Source organism: Exophiala mesophila, assembly GCF_000836275.1.
Source record: "Exophiala mesophila strain CBS 40295 unplaced genomic scaffold supercont1.2, whole genome shotgun sequence".
Lineage (NCBI taxonomy): Eukaryota > Fungi > Ascomycota > Eurotiomycetes > Chaetothyriales > Herpotrichiellaceae > Exophiala > Exophiala mesophila.
Genome location: NW_015622505.1, coordinates 5,368,811 through 5,384,568, shown reverse-complemented (window position 1 = coordinate 5,384,568; position 15,758 = coordinate 5,368,811). Strand labels below are relative to the sequence as shown.

The 15,758-nt window shown below is 50.7% G+C and overlaps 6 protein-coding genes across 7 annotated transcripts; 2 read left to right on the top strand and 4 right to left on the bottom strand.

Annotated features, from left to right (window-relative positions):
• Positions 1–145: 145 nt before the first annotated feature.
• On the bottom strand, positions 146–1,204 carry PV10_03646 (peptide-methionine (S)-S-oxide reductase). The gene has a single exon (XM_016368121.1). It carries the CDS (start codon positions 1,024–1,026, stop codon positions 397–399), a length of 630 nt encoding a protein of 209 aa, XP_016227639.1. The 5' UTR covers positions 1,027–1,204; the 3' UTR covers positions 146–396.
• Positions 1,205–4,446: 3,242 nt separating this feature from the next.
• On the top strand, positions 4,447–6,964 carry PV10_03645 (uncharacterized protein). The gene is made up of 3 exons (XM_016368120.1): positions 4,447–5,462; positions 5,514–5,797; positions 5,858–6,964. The coding sequence occupies exons 1-3, from the start codon at positions 4,558–4,560 to the stop codon at positions 6,772–6,774; spliced, it is 2,106 nt and encodes a 701-aa protein (XP_016227638.1). The 5' UTR covers positions 4,447–4,557; the 3' UTR covers positions 6,775–6,964.
• Positions 6,965–9,230: 2,266 nt separating this feature from the next.
• Positions 9,231–10,186, bottom strand: PV10_03644 (uncharacterized protein). Its single transcript, XM_016368119.1, has 4 exons — positions 9,899–10,186; positions 9,627–9,836; positions 9,448–9,558; positions 9,231–9,386 (listed from the first exon to the last, which is right to left on the bottom strand). Exons 1-4 carry the CDS (start codon positions 9,912–9,914, stop codon positions 9,334–9,336), a joined length of 390 nt encoding a protein of 129 aa, XP_016227637.1. The 5' UTR covers positions 9,915–10,186; the 3' UTR covers positions 9,231–9,333.
• A 353-nt stretch (positions 10,187–10,539) lies between these two features.
• On the bottom strand, positions 10,540–12,532 carry PV10_03643 (uncharacterized protein). Its single transcript, XM_016368118.1, has 2 exons — positions 12,230–12,532; positions 10,540–12,171 (listed from the first exon to the last, which is right to left on the bottom strand). The coding sequence occupies exons 1-2, from the start codon at positions 12,322–12,324 to the stop codon at positions 10,683–10,685; spliced, it is 1,584 nt and encodes a 527-aa protein (XP_016227636.1). The 5' UTR covers positions 12,325–12,532; the 3' UTR covers positions 10,540–10,682.
• A 524-nt stretch (positions 12,533–13,056) lies between these two features.
• PV10_03642 (uncharacterized protein) lies at positions 13,057–14,305 on the top strand. Its single transcript, XM_016368117.1, has 3 exons — positions 13,057–13,493; positions 13,550–13,882; positions 13,934–14,305. Exons 1-3 carry the CDS (start codon positions 13,372–13,374, stop codon positions 14,031–14,033), a joined length of 555 nt encoding a protein of 184 aa, XP_016227635.1. The 5' UTR covers positions 13,057–13,371; the 3' UTR covers positions 14,034–14,305.
• Positions 14,306–14,318: 13 nt separating this feature from the next.
• PV10_03641 lies at positions 14,319–15,703 on the bottom strand (the record flags this gene model as incomplete). 2 transcript variants are annotated; one of them, XM_016368116.1, is made up of 3 exons in its annotated part: positions 15,357–15,703; positions 15,233–15,299; positions 14,319–15,135 (listed from the first exon to the last, which is right to left on the bottom strand). In XM_016368116.1, exons 1-3 carry the CDS (start codon positions 15,528–15,530, stop codon positions 14,327–14,329), a joined length of 1,050 nt encoding a protein of 349 aa, XP_016227634.1. In that variant the 5' UTR covers positions 15,531–15,703. The 2 variants fall into 2 exon arrangements, with proteins under 2 accessions (XP_016227634.1, XP_016227633.1); XM_016368115.1 differs by having other exon boundaries at positions 14,327–15,162.
• Positions 15,704–15,758: the final 55 nt, after the last annotated feature.

The following is a 15,758-nucleotide window of genomic DNA, read 5'->3' as shown; positions in this document are numbered from 1 at the left end:
ACGGTTGGCTGCAGGTGCGACCAATGTAGAGCGCTGTGCCTGCAGGATTGAGAATGACGATATGTGGCCTTTCAGAAGTCGACGAACTTCGACTTCGACTTTAATGTCTTATCTGTCTTGTTGACCGCAGGTTGTACTAACTGTACACATCTAGAAAGTCATGGGCAAATACAACCGAGTAAGTGACTCCCATATAAATAAATATATATTCAATATCATAGTATTCACATCGATGTGGACTTAAACACCGCATACCGCATACCGCATACCTCATACTTCATATCTCAAATATATGTTCGACTTTCATACGCCTCATCTTTCAAGCTTTTCCAGACTCGCGGTTTCGGCAGAAAACTCGTCCTACAGCACCATATAATGTCGCCCTTCAAATCCTCCTCATTTGAGATCAGGGAGTCCAGGTCTGACATAGTGTGCTGGGCAATGATAACCATACTTGTTCACGAGCAGGTATTTCTGATGCTCTGGCTCGGCGTCCCACCACTGGGTAGCCCTCAATACTTCAGTTGTGATGGGTTTGCCTTTGTACCATTGAGCTCCCACTTGCTCCTTGACGGTTTGGGCGATCTTCAATTGCTCCTCATCTTCAGCAAATATAGCTGATCGGTACTGTGTTCCAGTATCCGCACCTTGACGATTGAGGGTTGTTGGATCATGCATCTTGAAGAAGTATGTGACAAGCTCTCGATACGAAACCTTGTCAGGATCAAAGACAATCAACAAGGACTCGGCATGTCCGGTTCTACCAGTGCATACATCTTCATAAGATGGTGCCTTGGTTTGTCCACCTGTATAGCCAACTCTACAATCCAATAATCCTCGGCCATTGCCCCAGTCCTTGCGGTACAGCTCCTCCAGGCCCCAGAAACAACCACCAGCGAAGATGGCCCGCTGAGAATTGGGAGGAAATTGGAGCGCAGACAGGGCATCGGGCTGCAAGGACAAGGTAGCAGATGCGGTGAAGGGTCGGAGAAAACGGGTGAGGTATGAAGGCAACTGGAAAGCCATGATGACGGCTAGCAATGCGAGGACGATTGAGGACAGAATGATGTCGACAGGGATTCTCGTGGCAGCTGGTAGAGCCAAACAGGGCGTTGTATGTGCAAAGGGGATGCTGATATTTTGGGCAATCTCAATGCGATATGATGAACACGGACTTGGGTATATACACAGACGATATGTGGGGAGGGAAATCTCATGCTCGAATGTTCTCACCATCGATATCTTTATACTTATAACTGTGCCCTAGGCGCCGCCGTCTAAACCCTATGCCGAGTGTGGTATCGGGCATGGTGGCCAATCAATCACGTCATACCCAAGGTCAACTGGTGTGGGACAACCGAGGATGACAATTACCAGTTGTGCCAGACTGCGCCTGTGCTACCCGTAATTCCAATTTCCAGCAGCTTGTCGCGCAATGAGGAGGGGCGGAGCAACTAAGGTTTGGCTGGCCTAAGGAGTTCGCCTGGCTGGCTCATGAAAGCATAGCTCCCTAGGACAAGCATCAGCTCTGGCTACGATTACGCTATCACATTCCCATTGGTATAGATCGCCAACTTACATTATTTAGTTGACTGAGATTGAGTTTCCTCATGTAAATACTACTCCGTAGGTAGGTATTGAACCACTGTTTACACGCCTGGGGAACAATATGGTCACGTGCCATGGAAACCTTCGAAGTATTGTACTCTAGTTATCGTCGTTGTGATGAAAACATGCATTCGGAGAGAGTATTCGTCACCCACGGACATTTTCAGAAAGACTGCTTGACTGAGTAACAAGGATAGTGCTAGTGAACGGCCGCTTGTAATTAGCTGACCTCTAGGCTGATAGATGGTTGATGAAGAGGATGATGATATCGAGTAGACCTGTACAACCAAATCCCAGAGAAAATTCGAACTACAATGTTCGCCCTGTAGGCAAACAACCAGGACCTATGGCTTAGCTTCTTCAACGATCGCTCCGCCAACTTGGGCTTTTGACTTTGGATCCCCACGCATTTTTAGCCAAATTTGCCATAAAGCAACGGTTATGAATGTTAGAGGGATAGCAAGAACACAAAAGACCCAGATTCTTGGATTGACAACGGCTCCGGTCTCTGCATCCCAGTCAAACAACGGCATCGCAAGGATCGATGAGATTGTTGTGCAGGGCAAGTACACCAGCGTCACAACAGCCAACGTTTTCATCGAGGAACCGTCTCGTCTTGTGTCCGCCGCAATCTGTTGTGAACTCCTTGCAATCTCGACGCTGATCATTTGTTCCCTTCGCGACGCTTCGGCCAGCTTGGCCTGGTTTTCGGCGATCTCGATGCTCAGCCTCGTCTGTGCCTGGGCCATGAAACCCAATATGCACTCGATCTGCCTCGCTGTTTGCGCTCGATTTTCTTGACAGTCTTCAATGATCGCAAGTAACGATTGTTTCTGGTAATGTATTGCAGTTGTCAACTCCGCTGCCTTTTCCTTAAGACTAGAATCACCGCTCCGGGTTGCAGAGGCCATGGCCTCTTTGCAGGCGTCCAATGTTCTGATCATGACTCCTGCGCATCGTTGAACCACGCCAATGTTTCTGGCATTCGTGTTGGACTCAAAGTACAACTCTTCTGCAACCCTGCCGTTTGGGAACCTTTCAAGCCGCACATCTGCCTGAAATATTGAGCGTAGCCGACCTTCCATTCTTCGCTCAATTGACTGGATACTTGCAGTCACTGCGATGAATGGCAAGAAGCCCGGTAATTCACAGTATCGACCAAGTCTTTTCAAGTCGGTTTCAAACCTTTCTCGGGCGTCAAATACTGGGCGCTTAAACACAGCAATGGCCCATGTTACATTGGACTTCTCCTTCCTCATCCAGATGATGTTGATATCGATTGCACCGAGGCCGGCACACGATATAACATCAGTGGCGGAGCGTTGATATGTTGGGAAGTTCCAAGCCCAACTGCCATTCTGAGAGGCCTTTTCCAAGGCTGCATCGGGGCATCCAAAATGTGTTTGAAGATATCTTCGAGAAAGCTGACACGCGCCTGCTTCAGGAGGGGGTCTCAAAGTGTCACCACGAATGATCTGGTGAACGACGAGGAGTTTCAGCCGTAATCGTTCATCTAATTTTGCTTGGTCAATCGAGTTGTGCTCAATCCATGTTTGGATGCTCGCTTTGTCCAAATCGTCAACGATAACTTGGTGATCGACTTGTTTAGGTGGGTGTTCAGACGTCTTTTTGGATTCGGCTTGAGCAACAGGTGCAACTACGGTAATGCCGCAGGGCTTTTCGAACCCGATATCATCTCGGGCGGCCTCGTTCTCCTCGGCGATGAAGCTCGAATTGAGGCAATCCCACAAGTTGTTGTCTCGGATGGGGGTAGTGTTCTGCGGCCGACGAGGCATTCACAAGGCGATGACGTCTGGCCTTTGGGGTTCACCAAAGGCGTTGATAGATGAAGGAAGGGGAGAGAGGGCTATTGCGCTAAATTGTCATACATAGAGCTAGGGATACTCTCTACCCCAGAGTTAAAGGAAAGGGGAGATTTGCAAGGCGGGCAGAGAAGAGCACTGATGACGCTGCCTCGCATCTCTGCTCAAATATATAGAACGGCAGTCAGGTTCCACGGACCAATGCAAAGGGGCGGGTCTGAGCCTTGTCGACCTGGTGGCCATCTCCAGGCAGAATGACCATGTGCGACTTATAGGCAACGTGGCTGATCTAGCGAAGACCGAAACAGGGGTTGCAGCCTGCAAGTTAGTGGCTGCCATATGAAAGGTACCTATATATGTTGCTTAGTCCCTATTATGCTCGACAAAGCCCAAGCAAGCCGGATGCCATTACACTGAGGATGGTCGGCGGGGGCACATAGATCTGCAGATGCGAGTGTCTCCAGCTTTGATTTTGGACACTCACTGGAGTTGTTGTTGGAGTCTTTGCTTGAAGAAGATGTCGTTGGATTGGTGACCTAAGCTTACCTGGAACTGCTGAACGGGAGTCTAGCGTTGTAGCCTCCAAGCCAGTCGCTTGGGATAGACGCCCACGACGCCCTCAGACCTTGACGTTAGGTAGCATTGGCGGTTAGTGTCCAGCACAGCCCTTTCGCCCTTGGCCCCCATGTTTGATTTGCCTGCGTACCGTTGATGTTCGTCACTGCCTCGAGCCTGGTTTGAAACTACCAATGTGTCGTCCCATATAGACCAAACTTGATACGCGACCCGAGATAGCCCATCGGCCTCCAACAAGATCTTGTTTCGGTCTCTAATTATAATGTCAAACTGTAGTGACGGTGTGGATCTGCGCTTCGGGTGCTTAATCCTCGCCCAAAAGGCTTGTTGTGCCTTAAGGCTGCTGTACTCCGCCGTCGCTTTCAAGGCACCCGCCAAGGCCGAATATCGAACGAGGAAGGTGCAAGATGCCACGTGCATGGATGAAGATGGCACGGTTCATGGTTCTTGATGACAACAACATGACCCTTTGATCATGAGGCAGGTCCTGGATTGCATGGTCTTTTCAATACAACATATGGTCTGATGGCCAACACCTGCACCGCTTAAGATGAATTCTTCCGAGCACACCAAGGTCCAGAGCGATCCCAGCGATGACAGTGATGACAATGCACCACATCAAGACACGTCGCCATCGGCGGAGAAAAAGGTCCGTTCCAGCAGAGCCTGTATCGCGTGTCGGCGCATGAAAACCCGTTGCGAGGTGGACGAGGCTCTCGGCAGTGCCTGTAAATTATGCATCCGCACTCGGCGACAGTGTGTTATGCAATCTCTTCCACGAAGGCGCACTAGGAAGACTACAGATCGAGTGACTGATCTCGAGAAGAAAATCGAACAACTGACGTCTCTTCTGGCTACAAGCGAATCTGGCTCGCATGGGCCGACGCCCAAATCTACCAGCGATGGTTTGGCTGCCTCGGATGGAGATGCTGGAGCCAAAACCAGTGAAACTCTGATCGACCAAGCAATCGCCGACGGCCTTGTTGATTGGCACACAGCTTGCATTGCTTTCGATCGTTACAAGTTCCAAATGTCTCGATATTTTCCCTTTGTTGTTTTCTCCGACGACGTCGAGGCAGCCACGGTCAAGGAGCAACAGCCTCTCCTTTTCTGCGCCATTGTAGTGGTCGGCACCTCGTCCATGCATTCATCCTCTAAGCAAGAGCTGAGGGACTCACTGACCAAGGACCTTGCGCTAAGGGCTCAATATCGCGGGGAAAGGTCTCTCGAACTCATCCAGGCTTTGCTAGTTTTGATCAGCTTTTACGCACGCGCCAAGCACATGCGAGAACTCAACTTCAACCAGATGGTTCATACCGCAGCGGCAATGGGCCTTGACGTCGGCTTAGGTCGGAGATCTCACAAATCATTTCCTGCTCAGATAGCAGGCGAACACCAGCTCGAGTCCCTTGCAGGTCGGAGGGCTTGGTTAGGGTGCTATTACTCGGCTACAAGGTAGGCTTGAAACTCGATGTTTTCAGGACACAGAAGAACTCATCTCTGTAGCGTTTCCATTTCCCTACGTCATCCGACCTTTGTTCGATGGTCGGTGTACATTGAAGAATGCCTCGACGTCATTGCCAATGATCCCAACGCTCTGCCTAGCGATAAATGGCTTTGTGATCTGATAAGGCTCCAGCACATCGCCGAGGACGCATCCATCATCTTCTCCATGGACGATCCGGGATCCAATATCACCCTTCGAGATGTCAAAGTTCAGTATCAGCTAGGCGGGTTTCGCCAACAGCTCGAGCAATGGAGGTGGCAAGCCAGGTCGAACACAGAGGAACGTTAGTACTGCCTGTGCCTTCTGCCTTCATGAAATCATACAGACGCTGACCCAATTATAGCCTATATCCGTCATGTTGAGGCAGTCATGACACTGTATGTCCACGAGGTAGCACTTCATTCGGAGCACGACATCGATGAGCTCCGTGCACCTCTACGTCCCACCCAGCTTGCTCAAGCCGCTGCAGGCGTTGACACCATTGTGACACCGTTGGAAGATTTGCACTTGATGCCTGCACGAATCGAAGCTCTGGTCAACTGTCTCACCGCGATCCACGCCGTCTTCGACTCGTTTCTCTCCATGAGCCTGGCCATGCTGTGCACGTTACCGAATCTCTTCTTCGTCCGGACCGGTTATGCGGCTCGATCTCTTCGGAAGTTGTTGATCATATGCGAGAATCAAGGTCAGGCCGGGACGCAATTTCCAATTGACAAAAAGGATCTCAGATTCGACGAATATATGATGTCATTGTCCGAAGTTTTCAGCAAAGTCCACGCTGCCAACAATTCTCAGGTGGCGAGGGCATTCTCCATGGTCCTGCTGCAGATGAGGATGCAGGCCACCACTTCAAATGTCATATCTGATAGACGAGGCGTCATTGAAGGCATGTCAGGCGGACAAAAGCCTCGAGAATCGGGTGGGTTCAGAACAAACCATGCTGCTCCGCTGGCCTCAACAAGTCAGGCTGTGATCAATGTTGGAGAGCCCCCAATACCATCCACCAGCACAGTCAGAGCGGTGGACTTTCAGACTACAGGCAGGCAGCCAGGGCTAGCTATGGATCAGCCAAATCTTGACTCACACCCCATGTTCTCGGGATATCCAGAGACAGTAGCCTGGCCTCTGCAAGAGGGCCCAGACGCATTGATGAGTGGGGTCGATGTCTTACAGTGGTACGGACAAGATTTCATGTTTGACGACACTTCGACGTTTGGCTATGAAAATCCGAATCAGTTTGGCGGTTGGCCCTCGCAGTAATCTCTCGACCTCGATCGTCGAGACGCATGACGCTTGCCACCGAGATGTATGATAAATGAAGCATGTTGGAATTTGATGACATGGATATCTTACCGAATGACGAGCCGCCGGCTCGAGTCGCTATTAGTGGATATATGTTTTGTCATTATCCATAGACGTGGGCATATCACAATCATGGGCCCGTTCCCCCACTCGTCATCTACATTACACATTCATTTGAAGCGAATTCGTGTAGTTTTGTCGACGGATCACGTCGCCAAGAACCGGGGAAACAGACCTAATGCGGGTAGAACAACAACTCATAGGTAGGTACTTTGTGTGAATTCGTGATGTTTACGATCCAACCCCATAAACCAGGCTTGGGGTGGAGGAATTAGCACCTATAGTGATCTCCCAAACAGCGCGAGTCAGAAACTTTGATTCGTATGATCGTCAAGTTTTGCGGGGTTTTCGATATGGCCCGAGGGGGTGTTTGCTTAACATCAGGGTTATCCCCAGCCGGAGCATGGGTGTTGAGGACAAGAGCGAAAGATGACTGTAGAAAGTATTAGTATGATTAAACGGTGTCAGCCATATTTGACCATGGCAGAAGGCGTGTGCAAACCATTATGGTCCAGGCCACTTCTCTCAGTTCACGCAGGATCATATTTAGTCTAGAACCTCTGTGGCAACATGAACGTCGCGCCTCCATCTCAGACCAATGGTCAGACCAACAGCGTGACCCCAGGGACGGGTGCAACAGTCCTTCCAAATGGCACAAGCAAGGAGGCAAAGAAGGCTCTTGGCCGCAGCCGTGGCTATGGAATGTTCTCTGGTTGGAAGTCGACCTCCAAGACTCCAGACCACTCGTCAGAGGCACTCAAGATCATCAAAAGCCGCCTTCCAAACATGACCAAGGTCAAGGGCGTGCTCAAGTTAGATATCGGACTGCAGAATGGGCCGATCTATGTCGACACAAGGCAAGAACCTTGTATCCTCCAAAGCTATGACGGTGAGCCGGATTGTGCCGTCAAGGTCAAACCGCAGTATATCAGGCAGTTCTACGACGGCCAGCTAGAGCCTCGCTATGCCCTTTTCAAGGATGGTTTCTTTGACGAAACCACCCTGCCCAAGGGCGACATTAAAGTGGCAGTCAAGTTCGCGGACGCTTTGTGTCCCATCGATCCGAGCCACCCCGTTGCCCCCAAGAGCGGCAGCAAGCTCCCGAGCCCAACAGAGGACATGGAGCAAGTTCGAAGGGATCTCAAGGAGTTTGGGTACGGCTTGGTCAAAAATGCTCTAACGCCGGAGCAAGTCGAGATCATGGCCGATGCAGTTCGGCAACAAGGACAAGGTGAAGTTGAATCTGGGGTGTCTGCACACGATGGAGGAGCCAAATCACCGAACCAGCGGATCTGGACCTTAATCAACAAGGGGCAGGAGTTTCTTGATCTCCTAGAACACCCACTGATTGATGACATTATCCCCGAAAACCTAGGAGAGTATTTCCTTGTCCATTCATACTCGGCGAATGTCGCGCGTCCAGGAAACACGCCGATGATGTTGCACACAGATCAAGTAGGCATCCAGCCACCAACCCGAAGCATGTATTATGGAATCAACATCATGTGGTTCTTGACCGATGTCACAGCTGACAATGGAGGGACGCGTGTCTTCCCTGGGAGCCATATTGGAGCCATTGCGCCAGATGATCCGTTCAATATTGACGGGACGGTAGCAGCAGAAGGTCCCGCTGGAACAGCTTTGGTCTTTGAGAGCCGGCTATGGCACGCGACTGGACCCAATAAGATGACTAGTGGTGAGCGGCCCGTCATTCTCATGTTTTTCATGCGATCCTTTGTGCGCCAACAGGAAAACAATTTCCTATCGATCCGACCAGAAGTGGAGGCTAGCATGTCAGACCGGGTGCGCAAGATGTTGGGATTTGTGACCGACGGAGCGTTTGGAGGTATTGAGGGCGAAGTGAGGGAAGGTCATTATGTCAAGAGATTAGCCAATCCTGTTGGTCCATTCAGGGAAAGCCATCAGTATACACCGTACCGTCAAGAAGCAAGAGCCCGAGGTGTAGCCACTAGCCGCACGGCTGAATTAGCAGGAAACAAGGCCATGTGAGAGTGATGTGGGATGGGACTGGTTGGATCGCAGTCAAACCTCTTTCAGTGGCTTGGGCGTGGTTGATGTGTTGGGCACAACCGTACAAACTATGGACGCCGTGTGGAGGAAACATCGAGATCTTTCATCATCGCATGGTGTATTTTGGATAGTTCGGAGAGATTTTGCTAGTCATGGAAAAGCCAGACGCCTCACTTACCAGGTGATATGTCATATTCCAACCTATCTTCGAGGTTGGGCGTCCAAAGAAATATACACGCCAAGTTTCGTAGTCTAGTCACGGGATCACAACAAGAATGGTAGATGAAGGAAGGAGCGAAAAGAAAACCGCTGCGGTCAGACAAGGAGAGCACATGGTAGCATGATCATCAGAGTGTGGGTAAATTTGTAACGCAAGATGAGACGCGAATCTCTGATACTTGCTGGTGATATAAAAGGACAGCAAATCTATAGTTTTGATTGAGTTTTGGCCTTTGCTAGGATAGGTTCCATCTTGGTGGCTGTTGGGAGACAGTATATCAATACACGTGAAACACATCAAGGTCGAAGAATTAGACTCACCTTTCATGACATTACCCTTGATCTTGAGTTTGCCGCTCATAAACAATGATTGAGCCTTGGTCTTGCCGCTGACCAATTTGCCAAAGTTCTCGTCAGAGAGCGATAGTGTGACTGGAGACAAATTCGAATCAGACACGCCCACTGAGTGACGGAGTGGGGAGAATAGATGTGCTGCTCACCGTCGGCTTTCTTGCCCTGGGGTGCCTCGCCCTTGCCAACCTTGCCAGACTCTTTGAGGTCTAGATGCCATGCCTCCTCCTGGCCTTGGTCGTTTTTCAATTTAAAGGCAAAGATGGCCTTTCCCTGCGCAACGGCATCTTTTCTATCGGCTTCGCTGGAGGAGAGAGCAGACTGAATCACGTCAAATGCCTCGGAGGATGGGAATGCGTCTGGCGCGCAGAGTCAGCAACTGGGTTCTATGAAATTATGGTAACATGTCATGAATTCTGACCGTTCTTGAGGGACATGGTGCTGATGGTGTTGGAGGATTGTCAAAGAGGAAGTCAGAGGAGGGTGCAGGGCTTTCGAGGTCAGTTGGAGAGGGGAAATGGTACAGGTGTGCTTGAATAATAATCAAGGACAGTGAAAGCAGACTATCATCACAAAAGAGTAGTGTTATGTGTGGCACGAGCGAAACCGTCGTAATAAGGGCCTGAGCAGAAATTACTTGGTGATCACATGGCACCGCAGTTGCATTCGACTTGCGACTTGAGACTTGCCGGCGATGACGAACCTGACACAAACACACGATGAGTGCCGGAAGTAGGTACTTAGTGCCACCAAGACTTGCCCTGGTACTTTGGGTGCCTGGCCACTGGCAATTTTACGGGGTATGGGGCGGGAACCGACCAGCCTAGCGCCCAGGGCACCGAGTACTGGGTACCCATTCGCCGCTGTGGAAAAGCCTGGGAGAGTTCATGAAGTCATGTGTCCAAGCAAAGAGCCAAGGTTGCATGTGAAAGTCGGGACAATCGCCGAGGCACATGCACTTCTCCTTCCGTATTTCGTATAATTATGCCAGTAATTCAGTTCAATTCAATGGTGGACACCAGCGGGCCTTTAGGAGCAGGGACTAATCCATTAGGAAACGGTAGACAACTGGAGCGTGCCATCTTACTCATCGTGATTATAACCATTGCATCCCTCTATTGTCGCTCGACAATGTAATTTATTCTTATCTTTCCAACGCCGTCGTATGCAGAACTAGACCTATCCTTGGGATCACCACAGACGCCTCAATCGTTCAGCCTGAGGACGGCGTCTTGACAGAAAACGGTGACATTCTTGAAGAAGCGGCGCCATTCCAGCGGGTCTCCAGATCCTTTGACAAAACAGACTTGGACAAGTCCGTCGCTGATGACCTCCACCACAATGTTGCCGCTGAGGGGACAGCCCCGCGTGTCTTGACTCCGGATTCGAATGCTATATTCCAGCTCCTGTCGCTCAGGGCGCGGGATGCGCGCCGTCGGCACCCCGAGGCGACTCAGCGCTTCGAGGAGATGCGGCACCAGGAGACTCATGGTCCAGCTCGAGTAGAACTTTGTCAAGCTTTGCGCTGGGAGAATATCGCGAAACTGTCGGGCCCTCTGCGTCAGCGTCATCGAAACCTTTGGACGCTGTGAGTATTGTGACATTGCCGGCTCATCTTGCAACATGTCTGCGCCCACTTGCGTACTGGATATCATGTGATTGCGGGGAAGGTCCCAGTCGAAGAGCATGTCTTCGGCAGGAACATTCGGCTGTGTCGAGGAAAACTTGTCACCTGCAGCAGCATCCAGGTCCATTTGGTGGTCGATGACCGAGGCCTTTTGTGAGTGAGCCAAGGGATCGGCTTCAAAGTTGACACGCAAAGACTCAAACATGTTGGTGGCCATAGTAATGGGGTCAATAAGACGCCCTTTCTGGTCCATGTACCGGTTGGGTCTTGTGAACCACGGATGTCGCCGCACATCTTCCATTGTGTACCTACTCTCCGCAGAAACCCTCATCATGCCGCGCAGTAAGGAAGGGACTTGAGCTGGTAGGCTATCCCATAATTCGTCGTTGGGTTTGCCATTGGTTTGAACATACTCGCTGTATTCATTAGGCCGACCGTATTCGTCCATCTCTTCGACTGGCCGACTCCAAGGTGTATTGCCTGCAAGGAGGACAAACAGGACCACTCCGCACGACCAGACATCTGCCATGTCGGCAGCATAACCGCGCCCTTTGTTTCCAGCATGTGTGCTACACGACAGAACTTCTGGCGCAACGTAGGGAGGACTGCCACACAACGAGGTTGCCAGCTTCTTGCGTCCATGGTACTCAAACAAGGTAGCCATTCCGAAGTCAGCCAATTTCAGGTCTCCGTCGGCGGACACGAGCACATTTTCGGGCTTGATATCTCGATGGGCGACTCCTCGCGAGTGCATAAAACTGACGGCACTCACAAGTTGGGTAAAGTAGACATGGGCAATATCCTCGGCAATGCCAGCATCGGCCTCGATCTTGTCGAAGAGATCACCGCCCTCTGCTAGCTCCATAGCAATCCATTTCCAAGCATCGTCGTCGCCGTGGTCGTAGAATTCAATGACGTTCTTGTGGAGGCCAATGTGCTTGTGAAGGGCAATTTCCATCTCGAGCTGTTTTTGTTTGAGGCGGCCATACTTGTGAGCATAGTGTTTGTTTATGAATTTGACGGCAAATATTGGAGTTTCTTCGGTTAGGGGGGCGGCTTTCTTGATACTGCAACAAGGTCAGAATGGATGGGAGGTGTCGGGATAGACGTGGAGGAGCAAGTTACCATGCGTATGCACCTGATCCAATTGTGGCAGACACAATGCGAAAAGGGACCTGGCTGGGAAGAGGCGCCAACTGCGAGTGGGAGATGTTGTTCATACTGAGCCGACAATCCAGCTCAGGTTCTCGTCAGTGTCCGGGTGCATGAGCGCATCTCGACAGAAATGAAGTCGAGTATCTGAGATCTGTTGGTTGTCGTTATTGCTGGTTATTGCTGTTCTGTGTGCCTGTGTTTGTGGGGTGGCGGCGTGTCATGACAATTGCTCCGCCAGCAGAGCCGTTGGACAAGGAAGGCATTGCAGGTCCCTACTCCATACACACGCGTCTTGTCGCGTCACCACGTGAAGTGGTTTGTCGCTGACGTGCCTCCCTAAAAGTACGCCGTAGGTAGCCATGGGTCAATAATATTCCACTAATCCACTCGTGCCACTGCATCATCGAAACCAGGCATGAGCGGACTCATTGGTTGGCTAAGAGAAGCCGGGGGCCTGAGGGCGCTGGGCGGGCTGGCTGGCTCCTCCCGGGCCCCTCGGGCTATTCTGTGTCTGGTCTACTTAGGCGTCTCTGCCGCCGATGGACCACATGGTTACTGGGTGACGCGAACAAGTCAACACAGACATTGGAAGCTCCCACCTGGCATTTTTGCCAGAAACATAATCACAATCAAACAACAACCTGACCATCCCCAACCAACGGATGACTAGTACAAACCGTCACTCTGGTTTCACACACGCTCGGGTTTGACACTGGGACTCGACAGATCCACGCATGATGTTTGATGGGTAATAAATTGTAGAGTCTAGTAGTAGGAGTACCTGTCACTGTAACAAATCATCATCTGCCATCAAAGCCTCATGCCAACTTGACCTTTTTCTGTTCCTTCTGCGTGCTCACCTTCCCACTTCCCTCTTCTTCTTTATCCTCAGCCTAATCCACGCTTCTACATCTGCATCTGCACATTGCTTCACATTCTTGTGATTCCTCGCTTTGTCTTTCTCTTACTGTTCATCGGTCTGCATCTCTTGAGGCCATTCTTCCGTTTTCAGCGTTCTGTTTTGGGACTGTCACTTGTATCAACTCGACACAGACATAGACACAGACACAGACACAAGACACAAACAACCTTAAATCGGCACTATTTGTACAATGAGTGTCGACTTCGCCTCCGAGGACACGCAAAACTCTCTACCAGGTCTATCCATGATGGCTGAACCACACAAGTTGAACACTGTCTCTAGAAAGGCTGACACGCAGTCGGTCACAAAGCGGTGAATACACCTCGAGTCGTGCAGACAAAGCCGTTACTGATTCTGAATACTTTTAGACTCCAGTCTGAATTAATGACCCTCATGATGTCTCCTACTCCTGGCATCTCCGCATTCCCCGGCGCCGATGGCAATTTGCTACACTGGACCGCCACCATCATCGGTCCCAAGGGCACTCCCTACGCCGATCTAAACCTCAAGCTGAGCTTCGAATTCCCCGGCAACTACCCTTACGCCGCTCCTACGGTCCTTTTCAAGACCCCCATCTATCATCCCAACATTGACTTCAGCGGAAGAATATGTCTCGACATTCTAAAGGACAAGTGGAGCGCAGTCTACAATGTTCAGACCGTCTTGCTGAGTCTTCAGAGCCTGCTAGGGGAACCCAACAAGTAATCTATGTCCACTCGTATTGGGAGTTTGCAGTCTAACCTCGTTCACAGTGCCAGTCCCCTGAACAACGAAGCCGCTCAAATCCATCAACGAGACCCGGACGAATATCAGAGAAAAGTGCTGGCACGACACCAAGATATTGATGATTAGATTCCACCTGGAAACCCCGGCTACACATGATTTGCGGACAGGGGATACATGCCTCCCTACCAAGCATCCTTGAACGGCGTGTCATGTATTTGGCGTTGGTGTCCATGGAGGTCAGGTGTTAGCAGTCCAGCCTTCTCACTCTTATCATCCGCATTGCTATCAGGACCAGGACGTTGCATGAGAAAATGATTGACCGACCGAGTGTTTCTGGCCATTGCCGTATGCTACCAGCTCTATCCTAGTCAATATAATGTACATGATGAGAAATCTGGCCGTGACTCAAGCGCCCGCGCCTACAGCTCATGATCGAGCAGGAAGCGATTACTCCCACCATCCAAACCTTCAAAGAGTTCTACCCCCCATGACCTACCCGGATCATTGAACCGAGCCCTGCGATCCTGTTGGGCAATCTTGGCCAACTCGTCGTTGGTGAAGCTAACATTCACACTCGCCAGGTTTTCGAGGATTCGCTTTTGGTGCACACTCTTGGGTATGACCACGGTGCCTCTCTGAATACCCCAACCCAGGATGGCCTGAGCGGTGGTGATGTTCTTGTCCAACGCAAGCTCGTTCCAGAATCGGTCTGCAAGGATAGGATCCAGTTTTGGATACTTGTCGTGGTAGGTGGGGTTGGAATTGGCCAGCGGACTGTAGGCAATGACCTTGATGTCATGTTTGTGATGCCAGTCGACCCATTCCTGTTGTTGCAAGTATGGATGGGTCTCGAACTCGTGGGCAAACGGCTTGATCTTTGCATCTTTGAGAAGAGCGTCGAGCTCACGTGGCGAAAAGTTGGAGACGCCAATGTATCGAGTCAGATTGGCTGAGACTAGGTCTTCCATTGCGCGCCAGGTGTCAAGGATCGATGTGTCCTGGTCGACCACTTGGCGTTCTGGGGGAGTGTCGGGCCGGAATGCTACCGGCCAGTGCATCAGGTAGAGATCCAGGTAGGTGGTATTGAGGTCGGAGAGAGTTTTTTCAAGGGCTGGGCGGACGAATTTGGGTCGGTGCGCCGTGTTCCATAGCTTGCTCGTTAGCCAGTATCGGTGGCGGGGTGGTGAAGAAGAAGCATTCAAGGCGGTGCCCACGAACGGCTCATTATCTGTTACACGGTCAGACAAAGGGACGCCTGGTGATCATCAGGATATCAAGGACACCAAAAAGACAGGAAAATATATGAATGAATTGTCATGACTCACCATAGACTGCGGCGCCATCAAGGTGATGATATCCCGCCGAAAAGGCATACCCAACAGCTTTTGTTGCCTATAAGTCGCCCTTTAGAGCCAGGAACCGAGACTTCATGGTAGGACATCAACTCACATCGTCATCTTTGGAATTCCATAGGCCGAGGCCGATATTGGGGATATGTTTGACGGGGTTCCTAGATTCCGGTCGCGAAGGGGTTTGAGATGGCAAGGACAGAGCGCCGCAGGCAACAATAAAAGTTGCAAATGCAAGCAATCGTGATTGGCATCCGTGTGACAGCAGGAGCATTATTGAGATGCAACAGAAAGAATCAAGAGGATGAGGAGGAGAGTCTGATCATACACAAACTCTGTTCAACGCTGCAGTAGGTCCAAGCATGAACTGGATGTGTTGAGAGAGACATGTTGGTAAACTGATATGAAGGCATTGACTGATGGGATGATCATGAAACTCTATGTCGTCATTCACATCCAACCTGTGGAGGGAGGAGGGAGACAACGCATTGGGCGCTGGTCG